Consider the following 21,544-nt stretch of genomic DNA (forward strand, 5'->3'; position numbering starts at 1 on the left):
TGGAGGGGGGGGGGGGTACGTGGCGCGCAAATGTAGTGCTTTGAGTTTGAGAGGTTGAGTGCTAGAAAGCCGGTAAGTTCCGTACCGTAAGGTCCGTAACACTTATAAAGCATAAAAGCCAGCAGTTACGAGAAGCATGGGAAGAGTTTGACGAGAGTGAGTGAGTCGGCTTGAGTTGGCGGACTCAGAAGTCACTTGGGAAAGGAAGGAGTTGATTGATTGAGTTGGTTATTGAGGATACTTTGGGGAGGAGAGATTGAGGAGTTACGTTGATTCATCAAGTTCTTAGGTTATTCGGAGAGAGACTGAGATTTGGTCCGTAGTCTTGGATTCAGGCGCCGTGAAATTGATCACTCTCTTACCGAAGGAGTTTTGAGCTATCTAGAGGATCTAGAGTGATCATAGAGTTGGAGTGTGTGTGTGTTTATACGGTGAGTGGTGAGGTGGTGAGGGTGATGCATCGGGGATAGGGGCCGTCCCGCCTGCAGGCGAAATGACGGATCCGACCTTGGCCGAAACGCGGTGGAAAGCGAACGTGGATTCCTTTGAGAGGAACCACGAAAACCTGAAAACTAACAACCCTGACTGCCAGGAAGAGGTAGAATTACTGGGGAAAGGCCTACAAACAATAGAGCAGCTTATCCACACATCGCCCTCCATAAATGGAAACGGCGGAGTATGGAATCGGCTCATAGCGAAATCCGAGGCTGAAAGGATAGTGCTCTGTAAGCACCTCGATGGTACGAGTAAGGCCCTCTTCACAGCCATGCTGCGCCTGTATGCATGCATCCACAGAGAGATGCGAGAGTTACTCCTGGAGCAAAAAGAGGAATCTACCGAGGAGTTTCGCGAGCAAAGAAGGCGCAAACGAAACCCCTCAGAGGAGCAGAATAAAAAGCCAAAGCCGTCACCCAACCCGAGGGACCCCAGGATAAAATCCCAGGTTGAAGTACCAACAAGGAACTTTTTTGCGACCCTCAGGACAACGGAAATGGACGTCGCGGAGGAGACAACCGAGAAGGAAGAGCAGCAGTCATCTTGCAGCAAGTCAGGTAGGCCTCCTCCCATTGTCCTAACCTCTGCAACTAACCTGATACAGTTGCAGAGGAATATCAAAGGTATTGTTAATGGCAGTTTTGAGTTCCGCAACACCAGAAGGGGGACCAGAATTGTCACAAAAGAAATGGCGGACTTTTCAGCCATTGAGAAATTTCTGGAGGGTAACAATCTTGCCTACTTCTCCTTCTACCCAAAATCCGAAAAAACCATTAAAGCTTTCATCCGACACCTCCCGCAAAATACTCCAGTGGAGGATATCTCTGATGGTCTGGTGAGTCTGGGTTTTGACGTTATTAACGTCAAGCAAATGACAACTAGTCGTAGGACACCACCGGAAGGAGCAAGGACCATCCATCTTACCCTGTTCCTAGTGACCCTACCAAGAACCGAAAAGTCCCAAGAGCTCTTCCGGTTAACCAACCTCTGCCACATTGCCATCAGGGTAGAGGCCTACAAAGCGCAAAACAGGCTTACACAGAGTTTCAAACCCCTCGGGCTTGAAAGTAATGAATTTATTTGATATGAATGAATTTGAAATTTCAGCACCACAGTGCCCCACTCATTCTCCTGTGGGAAATGGTGATGTGCTGGACATTGTGGTTCACAAAAATATCAGAGTGTCGGATGTCATCGTCTCTGATATTTTGGATTCAGATCACCTACCAATAGTATTTCACATACTGGATCATGTTAAGATTAGGAATTTATCAGAACCTATTGAGAAATTTACAGATTGGGAGCGGTTTCAAAGCCTCATCTATGAATTAATGTCACCTAAACTAGAAATTAAGTCGGGGTAGAAGCCGATAAAGTGGCACGCGACCTTGCAGCCTCTATTGCTTCGGCATATAGGTTGTCAACAAGTAAAGTTACAATTTCGGATGTAAACAACGATCTACCTGGTCTAGATCGTTTGATAAAACATAAGCAGAGGCTATGAAAACTGTGACAAGAAACCAGGAATCCAGCATGTAAAACGGCAGTCAATTGGATCACCAAATCGATCAGGCGAATGACCCAAAAAAAGGCACTTGAATGGTGGGAAACAAAACTAAATAACGCTGAAGTCACACCTCAGGGTATATGGCCCATTGCGAAATCTCTTCTTAAAAGAAATGGACCAAGGGCGCCAACTGCTATTCATGGTTCTTCTGGCCTTAAATTTCACCCTTCTGTAAAAGCCAATGCAATTGCCAACTGTTTGGAAATTCAGTTCTTGCCACATGATCTGTGCAACGACAATAACCATTAACGGCGGGTGGAGGCTAGAGTTCAAGCTCTGCTGGAAACTGTAGATGACACACCCACTCAAAAGATCAGACCATGTGACGTACAGAAATTAATAAAATCTCTTAAATTAAAAAAGGGCCTGCGGAATTGACAGCATCCCAAATGAATGCCTCAGGCACCTTCCAAGGCGACCATTGGTTAATCTAACCCATTTATTCAATCACTTTTCATTCATTCATTCATTCATTTATTTGCATTCTGTTAATCCATACAAGGTCAAACCAACCTATGGGATATAGAACCTGTCAAGATACAAATATAATATAAACATAAAATAATGATATATACGTACATTCATAAAGACCACAATAAGGACATAAAGTAAAAACACAGTATTGCATAACAGCAGTGTCACAAAAACACATTTTGATCAAAGACACAAAGCAAAACACAGTATTGCACAACAGTGTCACAAAAACACAGTTTGAACAAATACACCATATAATAATGAAGACAATGAAACATGAATGAATTGAACTTACAGTGGGAAGACCTCCTACAACTAATCTAAATGTACAAAGGGCAAGAAATATAAAAAGAACCATATTCATTAGGAAGTTAATTGGTAATATTCATCAATACTATAGCATGCATGTTCTGTAAGGTAGGTTTTTAATGACGATTTGAAATGCTTAATATCTTTAGATAGCATTTTAATATTTAGTGGTAAGTGATTATAAATCTTACTTCCAGAAAAGAGTACTCCTTTCTGTACAGATGACAGATNTGACACCTGTCTACATGTGACAGATCGCAAGGAGGGTTTTATTGTTAGAAAACTCCAGCGCGGTCTCAGCTCAATGGAGACCTGGTGTGAGCGCTGGAATATAGAAATTAATGAAGATAAGACTTGGGGGGTCTACTTCTCTCATGGTTGGCGACCGCCTGAGTCTTGTCTTACTCTAAATGGACGAAATATTCCATTTGTAAATAGTGCAAAATATCTAGGTGTAATCTTCGATAAGAGAGTGACTTTGAGATTACACATAGAAATGATCGAAGCCAAGGCCTTCAGAACATTCATTAGAGTATATTCCCTACTCAAAAGTGAGTGATTGAGTGCTAACATTAAACTGACCTTCCACAAAGCTCTTATTAGATCCGTAATGACTTATGCTAGTCCCGTCTGGGAGTTTGCGGCAGACACCCATCTAGTGAAATTGCAGCACCTGCAAAACAAGGTTTTCCGCACCATTGGCAATTTTCCGAGGTGCACACCGGTCCACGATTTGCACATGGCATTCAAAATCCCGTACGTATATGATTATATAACAAAATTATGCAGGCAACAAGCAGAAGTCATACAAAATCATGAGAATGAGAATGTTTGCAACATCAGACAAGGCGAAGCCCGCCACAGAAAGTATAAGAGGCTTAAACTTGGTGGCGGCCAGGCATACGACCGTTCAAGTGACTAGACTGCCGTGGTAACGAATAATACTGGAAATAGGGCGTAATCTGCTGTACTGAGCCTGGACTGACAGAGGCCTTGTATATATTGTACATAAAAGTAAGAAATAAGTGTGTATTGTAAATTTATGTAAATACAGACAGTGGACATATTAATACAGACTGACTGACAAATGACAGACCCGACCTCTCGTCAGAGAGGGCGCTCCACATAGACAAGACAGTAACTTTCATTCAAAAGAAATATCTGGTCATGAGCCCCAGCTGGGGCTTGACACCAAGACAGACAGACTGACCGACTGACTATCAGTTGCAACATGACTTTGACTTTGAAGCATGAGAAGACTTTTGCAAGAGTCACATAACCTAACCTGTTGGAAGCTTGTGAATGGTAAGGGTGGGGGTAGAGCATGGGCGAAAGTGGCGAAAGATTCGTATGGCTTCACCCTCTGCAAAAGAATAATCCCCAGTATCTCTTAGAAGTCCTAGAAGCAGTATATACTGTTCACTTCTTGTCTACTGCCTTTTCAGCCATATCTTCTCGGTGCACCCTTGCTACCATCGTGGTGGGTAAAGATCTTGACATATTTGCAGACGGAGCAGTTTCTCTGAATCACATTTTACAAGCATGTACCAAACCTTTTACAGTGTTATTGGATTAGTGTTTTCATTAACTACAAATGTGTATACCTCGGTTAACTTTAAGTTTCTCATGTAATTGGTTTTAATTTATTGACTTGTTATTAATTTTATGATATCACTCCCAGTTGTCTTATCTTAGTATTTAGTTACTAATAGTATTAGCAACACTCGTAATAATTCATAAATGTATGTATATATTTAAGTCTTCTTTAGATTTATGCTCACAAATTTATTTCTGTCATATTTGTATTTTGTTTTAATTATTTTTCTGTACCTTATATACTTGTGCTAACTTTGTAATTGGCCACTGTGCTGATAAGTTATTGCATGTAAATAAACATGAATTGAATTGAATTATCATCACCACACAGGATCGCTTATCTTTTGACAACGATGAGGTGGCCAGAGATTTTCACAGCCGCTATCTTAGTTAATGTGTATTTACATGGGCCATAAGTTGAAACTACATGCTGAACGACTAAACAGAATGTCACGGCTTCGTTATTCACTGCCATTACACAATACGTTTTTTCTCTGCCGACATACATGCTGGCAGGTATGTTAGAAGTTGCACATCGGCAGGTGCAGACTATGTTTTGGATTTCGAGCTTTTTGTTAAAGTACTGTCACACGAGTATATAACTGCAGGAATATGTTCATCTTGTCCGTATAAGATGACTCTTCCCTTGTGTTCCCTGTACACTAAGTTTTGTTTCAAGACAGGTAAAACAGCCACTGAAGCTTTCCAGCTAACAATGGTGACAGTGCTCTCAATTATACATGTTTTTTTTTAATGGTATGCAAGATTTCGGGATGGCCTTGAAAATCACGGGGATAATGAACACAGTGGACGTGATCGGAACAGTTCGGGAATTGATTTCAACTGATCGTCAAATGTCTCTTCGGATGATCGAATAGGAACTCAAAATTAGCAGAGAAGCAATTCGCAAAATCTCGGAAAACGGAAGATATTCGCTAGGTTTGTTCCACGCTGTTTGACCAATGATCAGAAGGCTCCAAGACTGCAAGCTTGTCGAGAGTTTATGCAGTATGTTGATGACAGTTGTTTGACTCAATTGTAACGTATGACGAGGGGTGGTGTTTCCAGTATGATCCCCAGACAAAGCATGGAATGGTGCTTGCCAAGGTCTCCAAGACACAAAAACATTTAATTTCATAAGTCAAAAAACAAAGTGATAATGGTCACATTCTTCGACAGTCAGTAAATCATTCACAAAGACTCTGTTCCACCAGCTTAGGCAGTGAATAAGGAATATTATGTGGATGTACTATCTTCGGAGAATTCTTCAAAAGATGTCAGTTTCAGGAAAGAGGCAGCTGGTTCCCCTTGCATGTCAATGTGAGACCTCACATTGCAGTATCAGCAAAGCAGCTTTTGGCAAAACAAGGGATTCCAGAGTATCTCCCCCCAATATTCTCCTGATTTATGCCTATGCTGAGAGGATGTTTGAAGGCATGGAGGACATTAAAAGATATGTAACAGAGAACTTGTTAGTATTACATGCAAATGAGTTAAAAATGTACTTCCAACAATTTTATGAGTGGGCACAAAAGTGTGCAATATCTCCAGATTATTATTGAGAAGAATATTAAAAGATATATTTGATTTTAAATGTGATTTCCTTAAAGTTTATGTAGTCCTGGAACTTAACTGTGTAAACTCATGCCTGTCAAATCACTTACTCTCTTCACTGTTGCTGTTACTAATATTAGGAGTATGTTCAGTTTGTCCATAAACCTTAACATATCCACTTTCTCCACCAGTAGAAGTAATATCTCCACTACTTTTACACAAAACCAGAGGAAGAGACTAAGCCAACTTGAGCACAGAATTTGCAGGGCAGGCTAGTTGGCCTGGCCTCCTTTGGTGAATCAAATGTTCATGTGTGCATGTGGAACTTTGGTGGCACAAATCTGAAAAGCAAATGGTCTGAGTGAGACAGATTCTGAAATAAACTACTCTGATATGCAAACTTGAAAGTAAGATAACTTGGTGGTGGAAATATGAAGAGAAATATTTTTAGCAGAATAAAAGTGTTTGATCTTGTTCTGTAGCTTTTTTTTTTTTTTTTCGTAACAAATGTTTAGTGAGTCAGACTGATACACATCTACAATCTTATGATTATGTCAGTCACATGTTCTCTTTATTGGCCTACAATATAGAATTACAACTTGTCTCTTGCACTCACAAAATTGTTACACTGTTAAAGTTAATTATCATCATCCAATATTATTAATCTGTATTTCCATTAGTGATATCTCACTGCACCAGAAAACTGACAAATAATGTGACAGATTATAAATCAATTGATTTAATTAAATAAGAACTGAATCACTAGTGCCAATACATGATACACAACACATCCAAAACAGTATATTCCGGTCCTACAGTACAATGTGAATACAGAAATCCTACAGCATAAACAATTTCCTGAAGAAAAATGCTTACAAGAGTATAAGTAAAATTTTAAGGAGACATTTATAAGGGGGAGAAAAGAAAAAGAAAGGGAATGCTATACTTTTTTGGAACACGGTTTTATAATATTTTCTTTGGTTTAGTGCTATTAAAATCCAAACACAAACCTGTAGGGTACAAGCAAACTTACACAGCATGCAAATTCAATGATACTTCTCCACTACTACAACAATATTAATTTCCACACGGTCACGTATCCGCAGATTATGGAAACCGTAGGAATATACTGTGATACAAAGACACAGACTCACGATGGGCTGTAACTGTATATTGCTTTGTCAGTATGGAGTTCTTTGGGATGCTGACTGATGGGTTGGAGTCCATGCAACTTTCCTACATACACATACTGAAGTACAGGGAAACCCTTATGTGAGGAAAATGAACGTACTCCACACTGGCAAGTGAACCAGCAAAGTAAATGTTCTCTATGTGATTGTATATAGCTTACAGGGTCAGCTAATCCATTCGATTGCATTGAATTTTACTCGACTAATAAAGTGACTTCATATTTTTAAAAGCCTACACTTCTGCATTTAAAGTTTAGTATGATTCACTTTGATACAAAGCTCTGAAAGCAACTGTCTGTCTACTATACAAATTTGAAGACTGCACAAAATGTCAGTTTTATCCACTTTCTGGTACTGCACTATACAGAAAACAGTTCATTCTTGCATGCAGTAGATTCTTGATTAGTAAATATCAAAAAGGACAATTCAAACTTAAAGAAAGAATGGATATTTTATATAGTGATAGTTTTATCTACCATGTTCAGTGCTGCAACATTAGTCTTAAAAGAGCACCCAATTTGAGCATGTTGAATTTGTAGTTATCTTTCCCATTCTATACCTATATATAGTAGGCATCACTGGTTTGCAAATTGTATCAGCAAACACAAACTAACAGATCTGCAATCGTAAAATCAAGTGTTTATGTTCCTATAAAACTTCTCTACCATATGACAGACTTAGTTCTTTGATTCCAATCAATTACTGCTTCCATATTCATTATTACTGAAAGTGACAATGACGTTTTAACTTATTATACAGTACAGAACTATAAGGTTTATTTTGGACTCTATCCATCGTGTGGTATATATAAGACAAGAAACCACAATGTTTCGGAGACTGGATCTGTCTCCGAAACATCGTGGTTTTTTGTCTTATATATACCACACGATGGATAGAGTCCAAAATAAACCTTATAGTTCTGTACAGCATACACCATCGTCAGAATCCTTTAAAGTCTATTTCTTATACGGTATTAATAAATAAATAAATCAATCAGTGACACATAAACCAAAAATGTTACATCTACTTTCACTTATTAAGTTAATTGAAGTAGTCCCATAAAGCACATATATAACCAAACTGCTATACAATTACTTCACACTAAGTACTTACAAAACAGCATTCAAATCAAACTATATTATCTCAAGTACTATTCCCTTTTTACAAATAAAATCTCTTAGTCAGGTTTTGCTAAAACAATCACACAAATGTTAAAAATGTCTAAAACTGTAGACTATGTACAAGTACAAAGGATTACCAATTCTTTACAATAAAAGTACTTCTACTTTCATGCATAAGACCTCTAAAGGAATAAAGTTTTACCAGTGCTTTCCTTCTGGGAAAAGGAGCTAGTACTCACATGCACACGTGTCCTTTTCAACTTTTGAATCAAATGACCAAAAAGGAGATCGTATGATCTGCACTGCATTATACTGAATGTCCCAGGAAGGAAATGTTAATATTCTGGGAGGTCACAGTATCGGTCATTCTAAGTGAAAAAGTGTATATATATTTGTCCTATTCTGAACGCTTTCTGACCCAGAGTTATTTAACTATACAGTTCCAAAACTGGTGACAAGAAAGATATATTACGTACTGTTTCTAATATCAGTATTTATTGTTCAAGTGACAAATCTGGTACAGTTTCAAAAATTCCACTGTCAACATCAATGCAATATTATATTTAAGCATCCTGTTGCACTGTACACTTCTATATGTAATAATACAAATGCCATCGTGAATGCAACAATTTATTTGGTTGCAGATCTTTGTCTTTTCTTCCTCTACATGACATGTTTCGGCCATAATTGGCCATCATCAGGTGTATTTTTCACTACGTAGCTGTCACACTGCACACAGTCCAAAATCTAAAACATCATCCTGTCAGTTTTGTTTTAAAATCTGATATTTTAGATATTGGACTGTGTGCAGTGTGACAGCTACATAGTGAAAAATACACCTGATGATGGTCAATTACTTCCGAAACATGTAGTGTAGAGGAAGAAAAGACAAAGATCTGCAACCAAATAAATTGTTGCATTCACGGCTGCATTTGTATTATTACATATAGATCAATGCACTTTGCAGGTCATGTGAGGACAAGGTGTGTTGCTTGTCTGAGTGCATACTGATGTTCCTGTACAGTGAAATAGCTCTATCTCAGAAACTGTTCGGAATAGGATACATGTACATGCACACTTTTTTATTTTGGCGTAGAATGACTGATAATATTGACCTTTTCTCCTGGGACACACTCTATATTCAATGCTAAAAACATTCTACATATTAACATGTTATAAGTTTCCAAGAATGTTCATTTATTTATTTTTAATGATATTTTTAAGCTGGAAAAATAAGATGATGCTGGAATTGTGTACTACTGCATACCATCACAAGGAAAGTACTGCAATATACACAGCGTCACTTACTTTCTAGATATTTTTAGCATCAGCTTTAATATATGAAACCCATGCAAGCTTAATCAGTGTGTTCTTAAGTTTGGCACAACATTAACAGACGATAAAGTTGAATAAATTTCCAAACCAGTATATATTTTTATATTAAAATGTCATTTTCATTTCATGGAAGTTGTCAAGAGATGTGATGAGCTTTCTTAATCCTACTCAAAGTTCATAACCTATCAGATCCGTTTATATCACACACTTCAGCTGAAAATCAGATGTGATAGATTATTCTGAAATATGACTGGTCTGTTTTATTATTGTATGATGTTGTAATGATGTTATATTGTAGTGTGCAGAGCCACTGTTAGGCAGTGGGGTGTATCTACATGATCTGTGCCAAGATGTTATAAGCAAGGGACAAGGTTAGAGCTTTTCTTTTTATTGTTGGTGGGGTGGGACTAAGTCCCTTGTACTGCGGCCACTTCTGGCCTATTGTACCAGCCCCATATGATAGTTGAGGGTGATTGTGGAGCAATTGGTGGAATGAAGATTGGCAGGGGAAATCGAAGTACTCGGAGAAAACCTGCCCAGCGCCACTTTGTCCACCACAAATCCCACTTGACCAGACCTGGGATCGAACCCAGGCCGCCACAGTGGGAAGCCAGCGACTAACTGCTTGAGCTATCGTGCGGCCAAAGTTAGAGCTTAGTCAGTTCTGTATGGGAGTATGAAGAGAGCACCTGAGCCAGAGGCACAGGAATAGCCATTGTTAGAGTCATTACCAGGAAAAGCATAGTAACAGATTATGTGCTCTAGTGGACTGTACAGTGTGGAAATAGCTATAATGTTATAGTTATTTGTAGTTGCTGTAAGTGGTCAATAAATCTATTCACCTATCCAAACCCCATCCACAGTCACACATATGTGACAGCTGGTGGAAATAATGTACTTGGAAGACATAAACATGAAGATACTATTAAAATGTATCTTAACAGAAACCTGGTAAGAGTGTGAATTGGATTAAACTGGATCAGGATGATAATGACAGGCTTTTGGTTTCCACAGAAGTACAGAACATGAGTGGCTGAGTAACTACTGACTTCAGGCCATGCTATAACTCGGGCATTTAGTTACCAGCTTACCATTGTGGCCTAGGTTTGATCCCAGGTCAGGTCAAGTGGAATCTGTGGTGGACGAAGTGACACTGGGCAGCTTTCCTCTGAGTACTTCAGTTTCCCCTGCCAATTCTCATTCCACCAGCTGCTCCACACTCATAATCACCCCACCCTATCCCCCATAGGGTCTTTTCAAAGAAGAATGCAGCATGCAGTTGGATACAGGTTACATAGCTTGAAACAGGATGACTATGAAAGGAAGCATGTGTAGCATATTTTAATACTATCTCAGACTCTGAAGAGTTCTGTCTTCTAGTACATAATATCATGTAGGCCACTGAAAATCAACCAAATTTCAGAAGAATGTGTTGCCTCTATCTTCAGGGTCAAAAATAAGTCAAACAAGAAATCAGCATAAAGTAGGTAGCAAGTAAAGCTGGCCTATTCTTGAAGACGAAGGTGTTGTGTTCCTCCAAAATGTCAAGCTGATTTTCAATGGACTACATGGTGTTATAGCCTATGAAACAGAACCAAAAATCCTTTATCCAACAATTTGTCTATTGTTACTGGTTATGCCTCATTTAATATAGGTATCTTAGGTGCTTGATAAAATGAATAATCCATGGCTAGCCTGGTAAAGTGATGCATCTTCCAAAGTGACATCACAAAGGCACTTGTCAGATACTGCACCCAAAGAGTGAATGAATGAAGAAAAAAATCCTCTGCATCAGAAGGCACCTTTGCCAGAATTAAACTGTAGCATCAATGAAATTATGTAAAAGAGACATCTGAAACACTAACTAATGTGCTCAATATGCAGATCAGACATGGGATCTGCAACTTTTCAAAGATCAACTGCCCTCTGAACTATATACTCTCAAGTCTTATTCAGTATATAGGATCACATTTCTTTGTGGAGGGATTTAATATTCTTCCCTTTTTCACCTAAACTGAGCAGAAAATCTATCTTATTTATGTATGTTTTGTAATAAAGCACAATCACTATCCATCTGTACCTACAAATCATTGTCACTGTGGTTAATAAATGACTAGATTTTGTATTACAGACTATTTTAAAAATTATAATCTAAAGTTCATTTTATGTCACATTTAAATAAAAGGGAACTAGAAAAATTTACAACATCGAATATAATCTTTAGCTTTCGTTGGCATTATTTTTAATGTGCATTTTCTATGAAGTGTTGCATTTGAAATAGTGATCAACAGATACTACTAGTAGTGTTTCACATCGACTTCAGTATAAAAGTAGTGGTGATTCAGGGCACAACTATTATATAAGTGTGCTGACAATTACATTACATGCTTTCTAAAGTGCAGGAAGAAAGGGGCAGATTTTAATTCCTTCAGAACTGAAGGCTGAGGTTAGAACAGATAAATCCCTGCAACACTCAGCTACAAGGTTTCTATGTAGGAAAGGGTTTGTATTTACATCATAAAATTGTAATAATGGTTAATTTTGATTGATGGCCAGACCTTGCAGGACCAAAAGAAATTAGAATGACATACATTATACTGGAACATCAATTATGTAAGAACAAACTGAGGAACTGCACAAATACTGGAAGGCAAGGGAAATGACATACTATACAGTTCCAAAGGAAACATATATAAGAGATGACAATATTCACACAGAGTGTAACAGTGAAGGCATTTGAAATATTTGACTTTAATCAAGTTTGCAACCTCCAACTGCATATCAGCCATCACAAAGCACTCCAACTTTGTTGTTACTTGGTTTCTTTAACAATGCTATGTAACAGTGAATCAGATGCAAAAGGATTTTATATATGCAGATGTGGCAAGACATGAATAGAAAACACTCAAAAGCTGGTCAAATTGAGAAAACAGAGTATGACTATTATTCATGGACCTGACAGTAGGACTCGTTTCAGAATATCACACATGAAGACACTGAATAACCATTAGACTCCAAGAACCAGATGCAGATGTCAAAAGAGGGAAGACATGGGGTGGGGGAGATAAAACACAATTATAAGAAGGTTTATGGGATGACAAAGCTGTGTAGAAGACTTTGTTATAGGACAATCAACTCTGCTGGTGTGCCATGCAGGAATGAACAGTATTCATAGGTACCTTGTGATGGAAGAGTTGTCTGTCAAGACCAGCAAACAGAGTTCTTATCCACGTTGATTCCATGTCAATCTTGCAATACAGTTATTAACATATCTTAAAACTTTATGCTATCTGAGAAATGCCAGTGCTCATGTATGTTACAGCATCACAAATAAAGAGTATCTACATTTTGTACATAAAAATATGTAGGTAATTATTTACAACATAGGAAACTTAAAAAGAACTATTGCATAATATTTCTCAACCTTTTTAAACAAATCTTACATTACTAATCAATTATTGGCATGATCAAAGGGACAAATTTTTCTCTAATTACTGAGATTCCTAATGACATTAAAAGTCTGGCTGCAAAATGGTCAATTAAAAAGACATGTTTAAGCTTGTGTATAAAATGTGTACATCCAATAAAGTGGTGATCATTCTAGAATGAAAATTCTAAGGTATAATATACAATAATGGGTGGCACCACACTTCTTAAGCAATGGGAACATAAGAGATACATTGAGAGACGAATAGGGAAGTTGTCAAACTATGTTTTCAACTTCCAGTTATTGATAACACAATGGTTTTCAAATTTTTAGTTACATTATGGTTTCCTTCTGAAGTTTCAATGCTTAGACTTTCAGCAAATTCATGGTTTTTTAACAACTTGAAATTCAGTGTGCAGGATAATGCAAATGACTGATCTAAGTAGGCAAGACATTTTATTTTAGTGGTAATATCATACAACAAAGATTGTAGAAGTATATGAAGTTCTGTTTATAAATTCACATGAAAAGTGGAGGAAACTTCCAACTTAATCTTCATGAGAACAGCGACATGCGCCGGAGGGGTGTTTGTAAAGGAAACTAGATATACCTCACAGTATTTTTGTGGAAAACAAGAGATTACAAACAAAAGGTTTCCATTTAGTATTTTCAACAGTATAACATATGCTGATATTTCTTTGGTCAGCATCTTGAATATTTTTGTTTTTTGCATTTTTCTCTCTGATGTACCATTTAAAATATGAAAAATTTGGAATAATGTCTAAGGATTTGTTCCAGGTATCCAACCCATGGCACTTGTCCATAATTTGAGTTTTTTTTTTGGGGGGGGGGAATTAACTCGTGGTCCTTCATAATACTTGTTACATTATAGATCTTTATTCAACCTCGTTCCTCACACATAGGAATTACAGGTAAATGGGACGAGAGTCACAAGTTATGACTTGTAAGGCCAATAAAGGAAAGTCTAGTATGTTCTCAAATGAATGGAAACAGCTTCTCTTCTATCCCAAAGGAGGCAGTAAGCTCCTCTTATGTGTAACAGGCTTCTTTCAGTACTATGTGGCATTACAACCAAAAATATTTGCAATGGATAAGTTTTATTTTTGACATGTTTAGGCCTTAGTTTATCAGTTTCACTGGCAGTTCAAGATGATAGGCATGTTGTTTTTTGTGACAGTCTGAGCTAACTTCAATTGCTTTTTCAGTGACTAGGGTTAGCTTTTTTTTTTTTTTTTTTTTCNAGGGACCCAACAAAGTAGGTGCCTTCACCTCACTTGAGGATGGAAACAGATCCAGTTTCTGAAACAGTGTGTTCTCTAGTTTTAGAATACCAGATGATGGACAAAGTCCAAAAACCCAGTAATTCTGAATGTTATATATACAACATCAGAACCCTTTAGAATCTATCAATATTGTGGCATATCTGTATAACCCCCTCGTTGGTGTCTCCACCTTATCGTGGTGAGGGGGTTTGAGTATGCCAAGGACCCTGAGAGCTATACCAGCGGTAGCGTAGCTACTGGCAGGGCCTCCCTTGCTGGACAGGTCAAAGGGTAGGCATCAGACGAAGAGAGACACCAAAAACTGATGCCGGAAGCAGCGTCATCAGCAGCGACTTGAAGCACAGAGCAAATGATGCTCGAGATGGTTCAAGTTCGTATAGCAACAGGCGTGACCAGAGTGGTTTGAACGGCTGCTGTACTGCGATGTGGAAAGCAAATGGAAAAACTACCACATTATCACTTTTCCTGGATAGTCTCTTTCCAAAAACAGAAGATCGCACTAAGTGGAGGAACTGTTTTGGAAGAGACTGTGGACCTGTCGTCTGACAGATTACTCATGGATGGATCTGTTGAAAGCTGGAATAGTCTAGTGTGGAACACAAAATGCTACATCAGTGTAGCAACAGTTATTCAAGCAACAACAGAACTGTCACAAGTGGAATTTTCTGTGTGGTCTGCCTCAGCGGCTGCGTGCCTGTACAATATCACAGCTTCAAGAAAAGGTGTTTTCTGTTGGGTGTGCTCAATGGCTGTTTCACTTGACCCTGAGGTGAGTAGTTAGTTGTGATATGCTCCAGCCAAGCAGGGACAGGAGCTGTGGAACATGGAAGCTGAGGAAGCTACATCGCTGGGCCGCACCATAGCTCAAGTGGTTAGTCACTGGCTTCCCACCGCGGCGGTCCGGGTTCGATACCAAGTGGGATTTGTGGTGGACAAAGTGGCACTGGGTCAGGTTTCCTCCAAGTACTTCGGTTTCCCCTGCCAATTGCTCCACAATCACCCTCACCTATCATCTGGGGCTGGTACAATAGGCCAGAAGTGGTCGCAGAACAAAAGACTTAGTCCCACCTCACTAGCAATAGGAAAAAAGCTACATCGCTGGAAGCAGTTACCAGACAACCGGTCAAGACACAGCAGATTAAGACGCCTTAGTACATGCTACAGTGAATTGCAGAGTGTGTGAATTAGCGATAGCGCTATAGTTACTTGTATTTATGATCAGTAAGTGTTCAATAAACCCAATTACAATTCCTAACCCTATTTATAGTCAGTCACGTAACAGTATGTTCTAAAAAGTTAACTACTTGTTATGGCATGCATAAATAAATACCTTATTGGGACCCAGGATCTTAAACTTTTAACAATATCCATGATTTTTTCCAATGTCAAATTCAGTTTTTTCTCTCATAAGTAACTGGTTTACAGCTAACAAACTGATTCAAAATCTTAATAAAACAAATGTAATAAAATATGAAAAGGCTAATTCACCACATATGCATAAAGTACTTGGTATAATGAAAAATATATAAAAGAGACGGCATACAAACTGATAACCAGATCACTTGAATGAAATATATTGAACATATGATTCCTAGGCTAAGTGCATATTATGCAATTAGAGTGATGTTTCATATAAGTAATACTGACACACTTAAAACAATTTATTTTGCTTATTATCACTATTATTAAGTACAAAATGATATTTTTTGATGATCTGCCTCCCAAAAAATATAAAGAGACTGAATTGCCACTAGGGATTCTGTATGGATCAGTGGGGATAACAATGTATGAATTTTCAGATCAGTAACTTTGACCTCATATTTACATATAATCTTTCTACCAACTAAAAAGTATATCCGACAAATATTAAGTTTCATAAAAAATTATGGCAAGGTTCATATAACAATAAACATAATAATATTACAGAGAATTTGAAAACAAACATAAACAAAATTATAAAATTCTGAGTTTTTACATATCACTTCAAAAGAATTCATAGTGACATTTATGATACGCATTATCCTCAGATATTGCACTCTATACTACATAAGTAAAATTAAGTGAAGGCCAGCATTGGCCAAAACATCTGAAGGCTCTATTTCATTATTAAAAAACACTGTTGCACTTCATGAAATTCAATTCTAACTTTACTTATAAATTCATAGAAAACTGATACATATAACAATGAATTTTAAATTCTTCAGCCAATATTTCTCCAGATTTCAAATACTGATACTCCTACTGAAAGTACAGTACTCTTAAGAAATAATGAAAGTAGTGCTAGAATTATCAAGAGACATTATTTTTCTCTGAGAAAATAAAAAGAAAGTGAGACCACACAGAAAACATGTAACATCAGTTAACTAAGTTTAATTCCCAAACTACCCCACAGCACACCTACAGTGAGATGCTGGAGATTGTTGTTTTAGCATACCAATTCATTACTATTTCATTGTGCTGTTTGCATATCAGTGTTTATATCAAAAGGGACCCATTGTGACAACGCATAGTGTAATTCATTTTATAACTGTAGAATGAAGATAATGTCATATTATTTGTGTATCAATTCACAAGGAACTTGAAATATATAAATGTGCACCTTCAGCCCCCCAAATTTTCACCTTAAGATCACAATTGCAAAACTGTGTTCCTGCACCCAAGAATGAGGTTTACATAATTTTTTAAAGTGACTGTAATGGATATGCCTCAATTTATGAACTATTTGGTTCTATACATATCAGCAGCTTTCAACATTCTGTCTAGATGGCATCTGGGACTACATATATTGAAATTAAGAAAGACATCATAACTGCTTGTGCCTTTGTTAAAGTAAGTGACGAATTACTTGCAGGGAGTTCAGTCTGGATGCAAATAATGGTGATTAGGTGTCCTAACAGTATTAGGTCAGAATTCAGATATCAGCAAAACACTGGTTACAAACCATACAAAATGAAGGAAAGTTATGTTCTAGTAACAGTAACAGTAACAAAAAGCTGGTCTTTCTGAAAATACAAATTATTAATTTCCTGGATATCCCTCTACAGCCATGTCTTTACATCACTGGTTGTGACATCTCTTTTTTTCTTTTACAAGAAGTTGTGTTTACTAAAATGTGCCCAGAAGGTACAGGTAGGAGAGCCAACCAGGTAGCAAGTTCATGAAGTATAAATGTTTCTAGGAAAGCCAAGGAGAGCAAGAGAATGAGCACATTAATACTATTAGACCCTACATGAGAGCATCACACAGTTCATTCAGAACTGTAAACTTTACCCTGGTGAAGTAAGTCTGTCACCTCTGCAGTGACTGGACATTGCAGAGACAGCAGAAACCTAGTGCTATATGAAGATATCCAAAGCACAGTTTATGTTAAATTGATTCAATGAGCACTGAAAACATTTTTAGATTTCTTTTTCCACTTAACAGTTAAACATATATGAACACATATGCTAAAGCTTTAGAACTTCCTCATATACCTTTACTTACTGGATGAGAAGTCTGCCCCAGTAACATGCAAGGAATAATAAAAGGCTGAACTTCAATATTTCCACAGCAAACAACTGTAAGATCATCTCATGTTTCACATTATGCTTATAGCAGCAAGAAGTATGATGACAGCAATCTGTTCTATTTTGAGGTTACCATGTTATGAGGAGCTACAGAATGTCTGAGAAGTCTGTAACCAATGGCAAGTGTTCATTGTTTGTTTGTTTGTTTTAGGAAAACCCTCAGCAAAGACAAACATACCTCTTGTAAAAGGATGAAGGAGCAATTTAAACAGAAGGTATGTTTTTAGCCAAAATTACTGAAAATAGAGTCAACAAAACAAATTCATTTGCTCCCTTTAATTTTTTGATACATTTCTACCTGCTGTACTGATAAATTCAACAACTTCAACAGTAACCTCCACTACATGTTCCTATATTCAGTTTTTACTGTCTACAGCTGGATCAGAGTATTATATGAAATGACAGACCACACCTCTATGGCATCAAATTTAATACAAAAGAACAAGTTACAACAACATTCAAATAAAATGAGGTGATCAGAATTCCAAGAGATTAGCTTCAAAGTATGGCGCATTTAAACCTCTGCTTGGCAATCAGTTGGAATTTAAAGTGACAGTTTAATATTGTATTTGCATTGTACTAGACAAAATATGCATCTCTACTGTTTGTTTAAGAACCCATAAGTTAGAGTAATAAATGCATCATGTCTCAAACAGTATCATTATTTTTCAGCCAAATTTAATGCATTTCGTATAGTCAAGATTAATGTTATTTAAAAGCTTGTGGCAAAATTATAAAATTTACAACATAAACACTTGCATAAAAACATGACTTTCTCCTCTGTTAATGTCTGGCCAAGACTTACTCACATATCCATCCATACTTAAAAGATACTATGCTGTATGGATTACAGAACTTCATTAAAGAATGGTGCAGTTTCATCATACCAAACTACACTGGACTGGAGGAGAAATCTCTGTTTCATTGTGCAGACCATGTCACACACTCGATACAGTCACAATCAGTACAGAGAGTCAGTGACAGCCACAACTGTGTTTGATGTGCTAGACCTTGAGGCAAGGTACAGCACACAGATTGCAGTTACACTTCTTGCAACTGTTTTCATTTGGCACACCCAACAACAATCCTCTTTTCCTCTGGCTAGGCAATGCACTCAATGTTTCAATTCAAGAAGACACATCTGTATAAACTCCTTAGCATATCACACACTTCAGCATTCTTTTTCATAGGAAAGAACAAGATCCCTAATCAGCTGCTCCCTGAATTTGAGATGGGTCACATTCCCCCACAGAACACAAGACCACATGGGAATTTACTACAGTAAGACATAACAAATGGAACTTTTTTTCAATTCTATTCTGATACTTTTGATTAAGCTATGGCTGTTTGCCATCCTGTCACTTGGTCAACCATACACATACGAGTAATTACAGTCTTGGGGACCAGAGGCTTCACAGCTTTTACATATTCTTTGATGATTCCCTCTGCAGGTGGAATGTGAAGGGGCGTATACTTTTTGTCCCTCACTCCAACAGTCCTCAGGTTTCCTTGTACACTGATGTAATGTCTCCTCTTTTCAGTCAAAGATATTCAGAACTATGGTTATGCAGCATCTCCTTCCTGTTGTGGCAAAACTGTACCCCATGCTCTGTACATGAACAAGAAAAATTATACATGGGTAACAATCTATGATGCAATTATAATTTTAAGCATCACTTTACTCTCCCTTAATATCTTATTCCTCCAAAAATATTATCAGGTTTGGAAAGGACTTCTACTGTTTCAAACATTTCAAGAGAAAAGAACAGGAAAATGCTTCTGCTGAGTGGGTTCACAGAATAAATAAATTCTTACAAGTGACTGGAACAGTTGTTTAGAAAGGAAAATAAACCTGATGTAACATTTATATAAACGTACTGCTGAAGCCTAGCATGAAGAAAACTATATGCTTTGTTTGGGTTAAGCACTGGCAACATAGTGCTAAACGGGTTCCTCAATAATGGAACATAATATATTGGACATTTGGCCACTTAACGAGTCACTCAGGCATTGATAAATCAGACATTCATCCTTAAAAGGTTAACAGATCTTTCCTAGAAGTTTTACTATACCCCACAGAGAAATGACAAAACAATTCATACAATACACAATATTCATTAACAATCATAATGACTAGATTTCTGAACTGTACATATTAATACAAAGGTAATTAAATCAGATGACAAGAATGTTCTGCTACAATCTACACACTTAAGAATAGCTGAAGGCCAATTTAATAAACAACAATGAAAACTTGCCACTGCTTCCACTTTTGACACACTGCAGAATGGATAGGCATGATAAAAATGGTTCCATCCCATTCCGACATGATGTTTTCTCACATATAATGAAGTACCTACTTTCAAATAAATTCTTAAAACATACTGAAATGTAAAACTTCTAATAAAACAATAAAAAAGAAATTAAATGACGAGAGATTATTACAGTCAACATTAGTACACATATCTGATATATCACTGCCTTAAGCTGGATGATCTGAACTAACAAACAGAAATCTTATCAATGTAAGGACCTGATAGAAAACACTGCAGTCCTCTCAGCAGCACCAGGTTCACACACATATACACATTCTTGCAGTTTCTTACAACAGCAAGTTTCCTTGCCTATTTTTCCTAATTTTATACAAAAATTAACTACCTTAACATGCCTTATTCCTTTCTCCCAAGGGTTCTGACTTTGTGATTCAATACTTCAAGTCTTGTTCTGCATTACAAATAGCATCTAAAATCACTAGTAATACAGATCACAGTTACCAGAAAAACATTGTAATTCAGTTCCTCTAACCCTCATATAAAAACAGATGAATTATTTCATGTGAGTTCCCTTTGCTATGTTGCACCACTGTTTATTGTGTAACATGTAATTACTATATTGTTATGATCACTTTTTTAGAGACTAAACGCATCTCGAGTTAAACATGTATATCTACAGATTTCAGCTGTGATGTTGGCATAGTGGCATACTATTCTATATTACATGTTATTGTACCATTATTAATAAAGTTGAAACTTGAATTATACAAAAAAGTTCCTCAAGTCTTCAAAGAAAAGGCAAAATTAATTTTAACTTGGTTTCTGCAGGCTTGGTGCTGTGGTGCTTCCCATTCGCTGCTGTACCATCGTCAGTAACATGTCTGAATACTGCTGCATCATGGCTACCACATTTGCTTGATCTCCTTGGCCACTGTTAGCAATAATATCCTGTAACTTTGATGCTGCAGGAAGAGATTCTGCAGCAACGGCACCAGTTCCGCCTGTCACAACGTGTCGGAGTGTTCTTTGAGCCTCACTGACAGCTTCCTGTAAACCATGCAACATCTCCCTGTGGTCTGTCTGGTCACCCTCTAGCGCGAGGCGTTTGTATAGCTGCACCACACTGTCTGCAGTTCGTGTCAATTGGTCTGCAACTGAGCTGCACAGCTGCTGTGAAACTGCAACACATGTTTGGGAGGGAATCCAGTAGTAATAAAATATACTAGTCAACTTTTGAAAATGTTTTCTCTAAACAAGGAATACATAACTCACACACAGACATATGCAAGACAGGGTCATCCTTATATGGGTACTTTACAGGGCCAAACTCCTG

The 21,544-nt window shown here is 37.5% G+C and overlaps 2 protein-coding genes across 5 annotated transcripts in view; one reads left to right on the forward strand and one right to left on the reverse strand.

Annotated features, from left to right (window-relative positions):
* Position 1: 1 nt before the first annotated feature.
* On the forward strand, positions 2 to 18,154 carry LOC111873085. 3 transcript variants are annotated; one of them, XM_023867490.2, is made up of 2 exons: positions 2 to 1,052; positions 18,090 to 18,154. In XM_023867490.2, exons 1-2 carry the CDS (start codon positions 494 to 496, stop codon positions 18,131 to 18,133), a joined length of 603 nt encoding a protein of 200 aa, XP_023723258.1. In that variant the 5' UTR covers positions 2 to 493; the 3' UTR covers positions 18,134 to 18,154. The 3 variants fall into 3 exon arrangements, with proteins under 3 accessions (XP_023723258.1, XP_033610830.1, XP_033610831.1); XM_033754939.1 differs by lacking the exon at positions 18,090 to 18,154 and adding an exon at positions 5,729 to 6,450; XM_033754940.1 differs by lacking the exon at positions 18,090 to 18,154 and adding an exon at positions 4,291 to 4,452.
* LOC111873083 (mitogen-activated protein kinase-binding protein 1) overlaps positions 16,010 to 21,544 on the reverse strand; it is a 254,773-nt gene continuing 249,238 nt past the window's right edge. For both annotated transcript variants that reach the window (XM_023867486.2, XM_023867487.2), the window contains exon 29: positions 16,010 to 21,389. In XM_023867486.2, coding sequence (XP_023723254.1) covers positions 21,022 to 21,389 — 368 coding nt within the window. In that variant the 3' untranslated portion in view covers positions 16,010 to 21,021. The remainder of the gene's footprint in view (positions 21,390 to 21,544) is intronic.

Source organism: Cryptotermes secundus, unplaced genomic scaffold (assembly GCF_002891405.2).
Source record: "Cryptotermes secundus unplaced genomic scaffold, Csec_1.0 scaffold120, whole genome shotgun sequence".
Classification (NCBI taxonomy): domain Eukaryota; kingdom Metazoa; phylum Arthropoda; class Insecta; order Blattodea; family Kalotermitidae; genus Cryptotermes; species Cryptotermes secundus.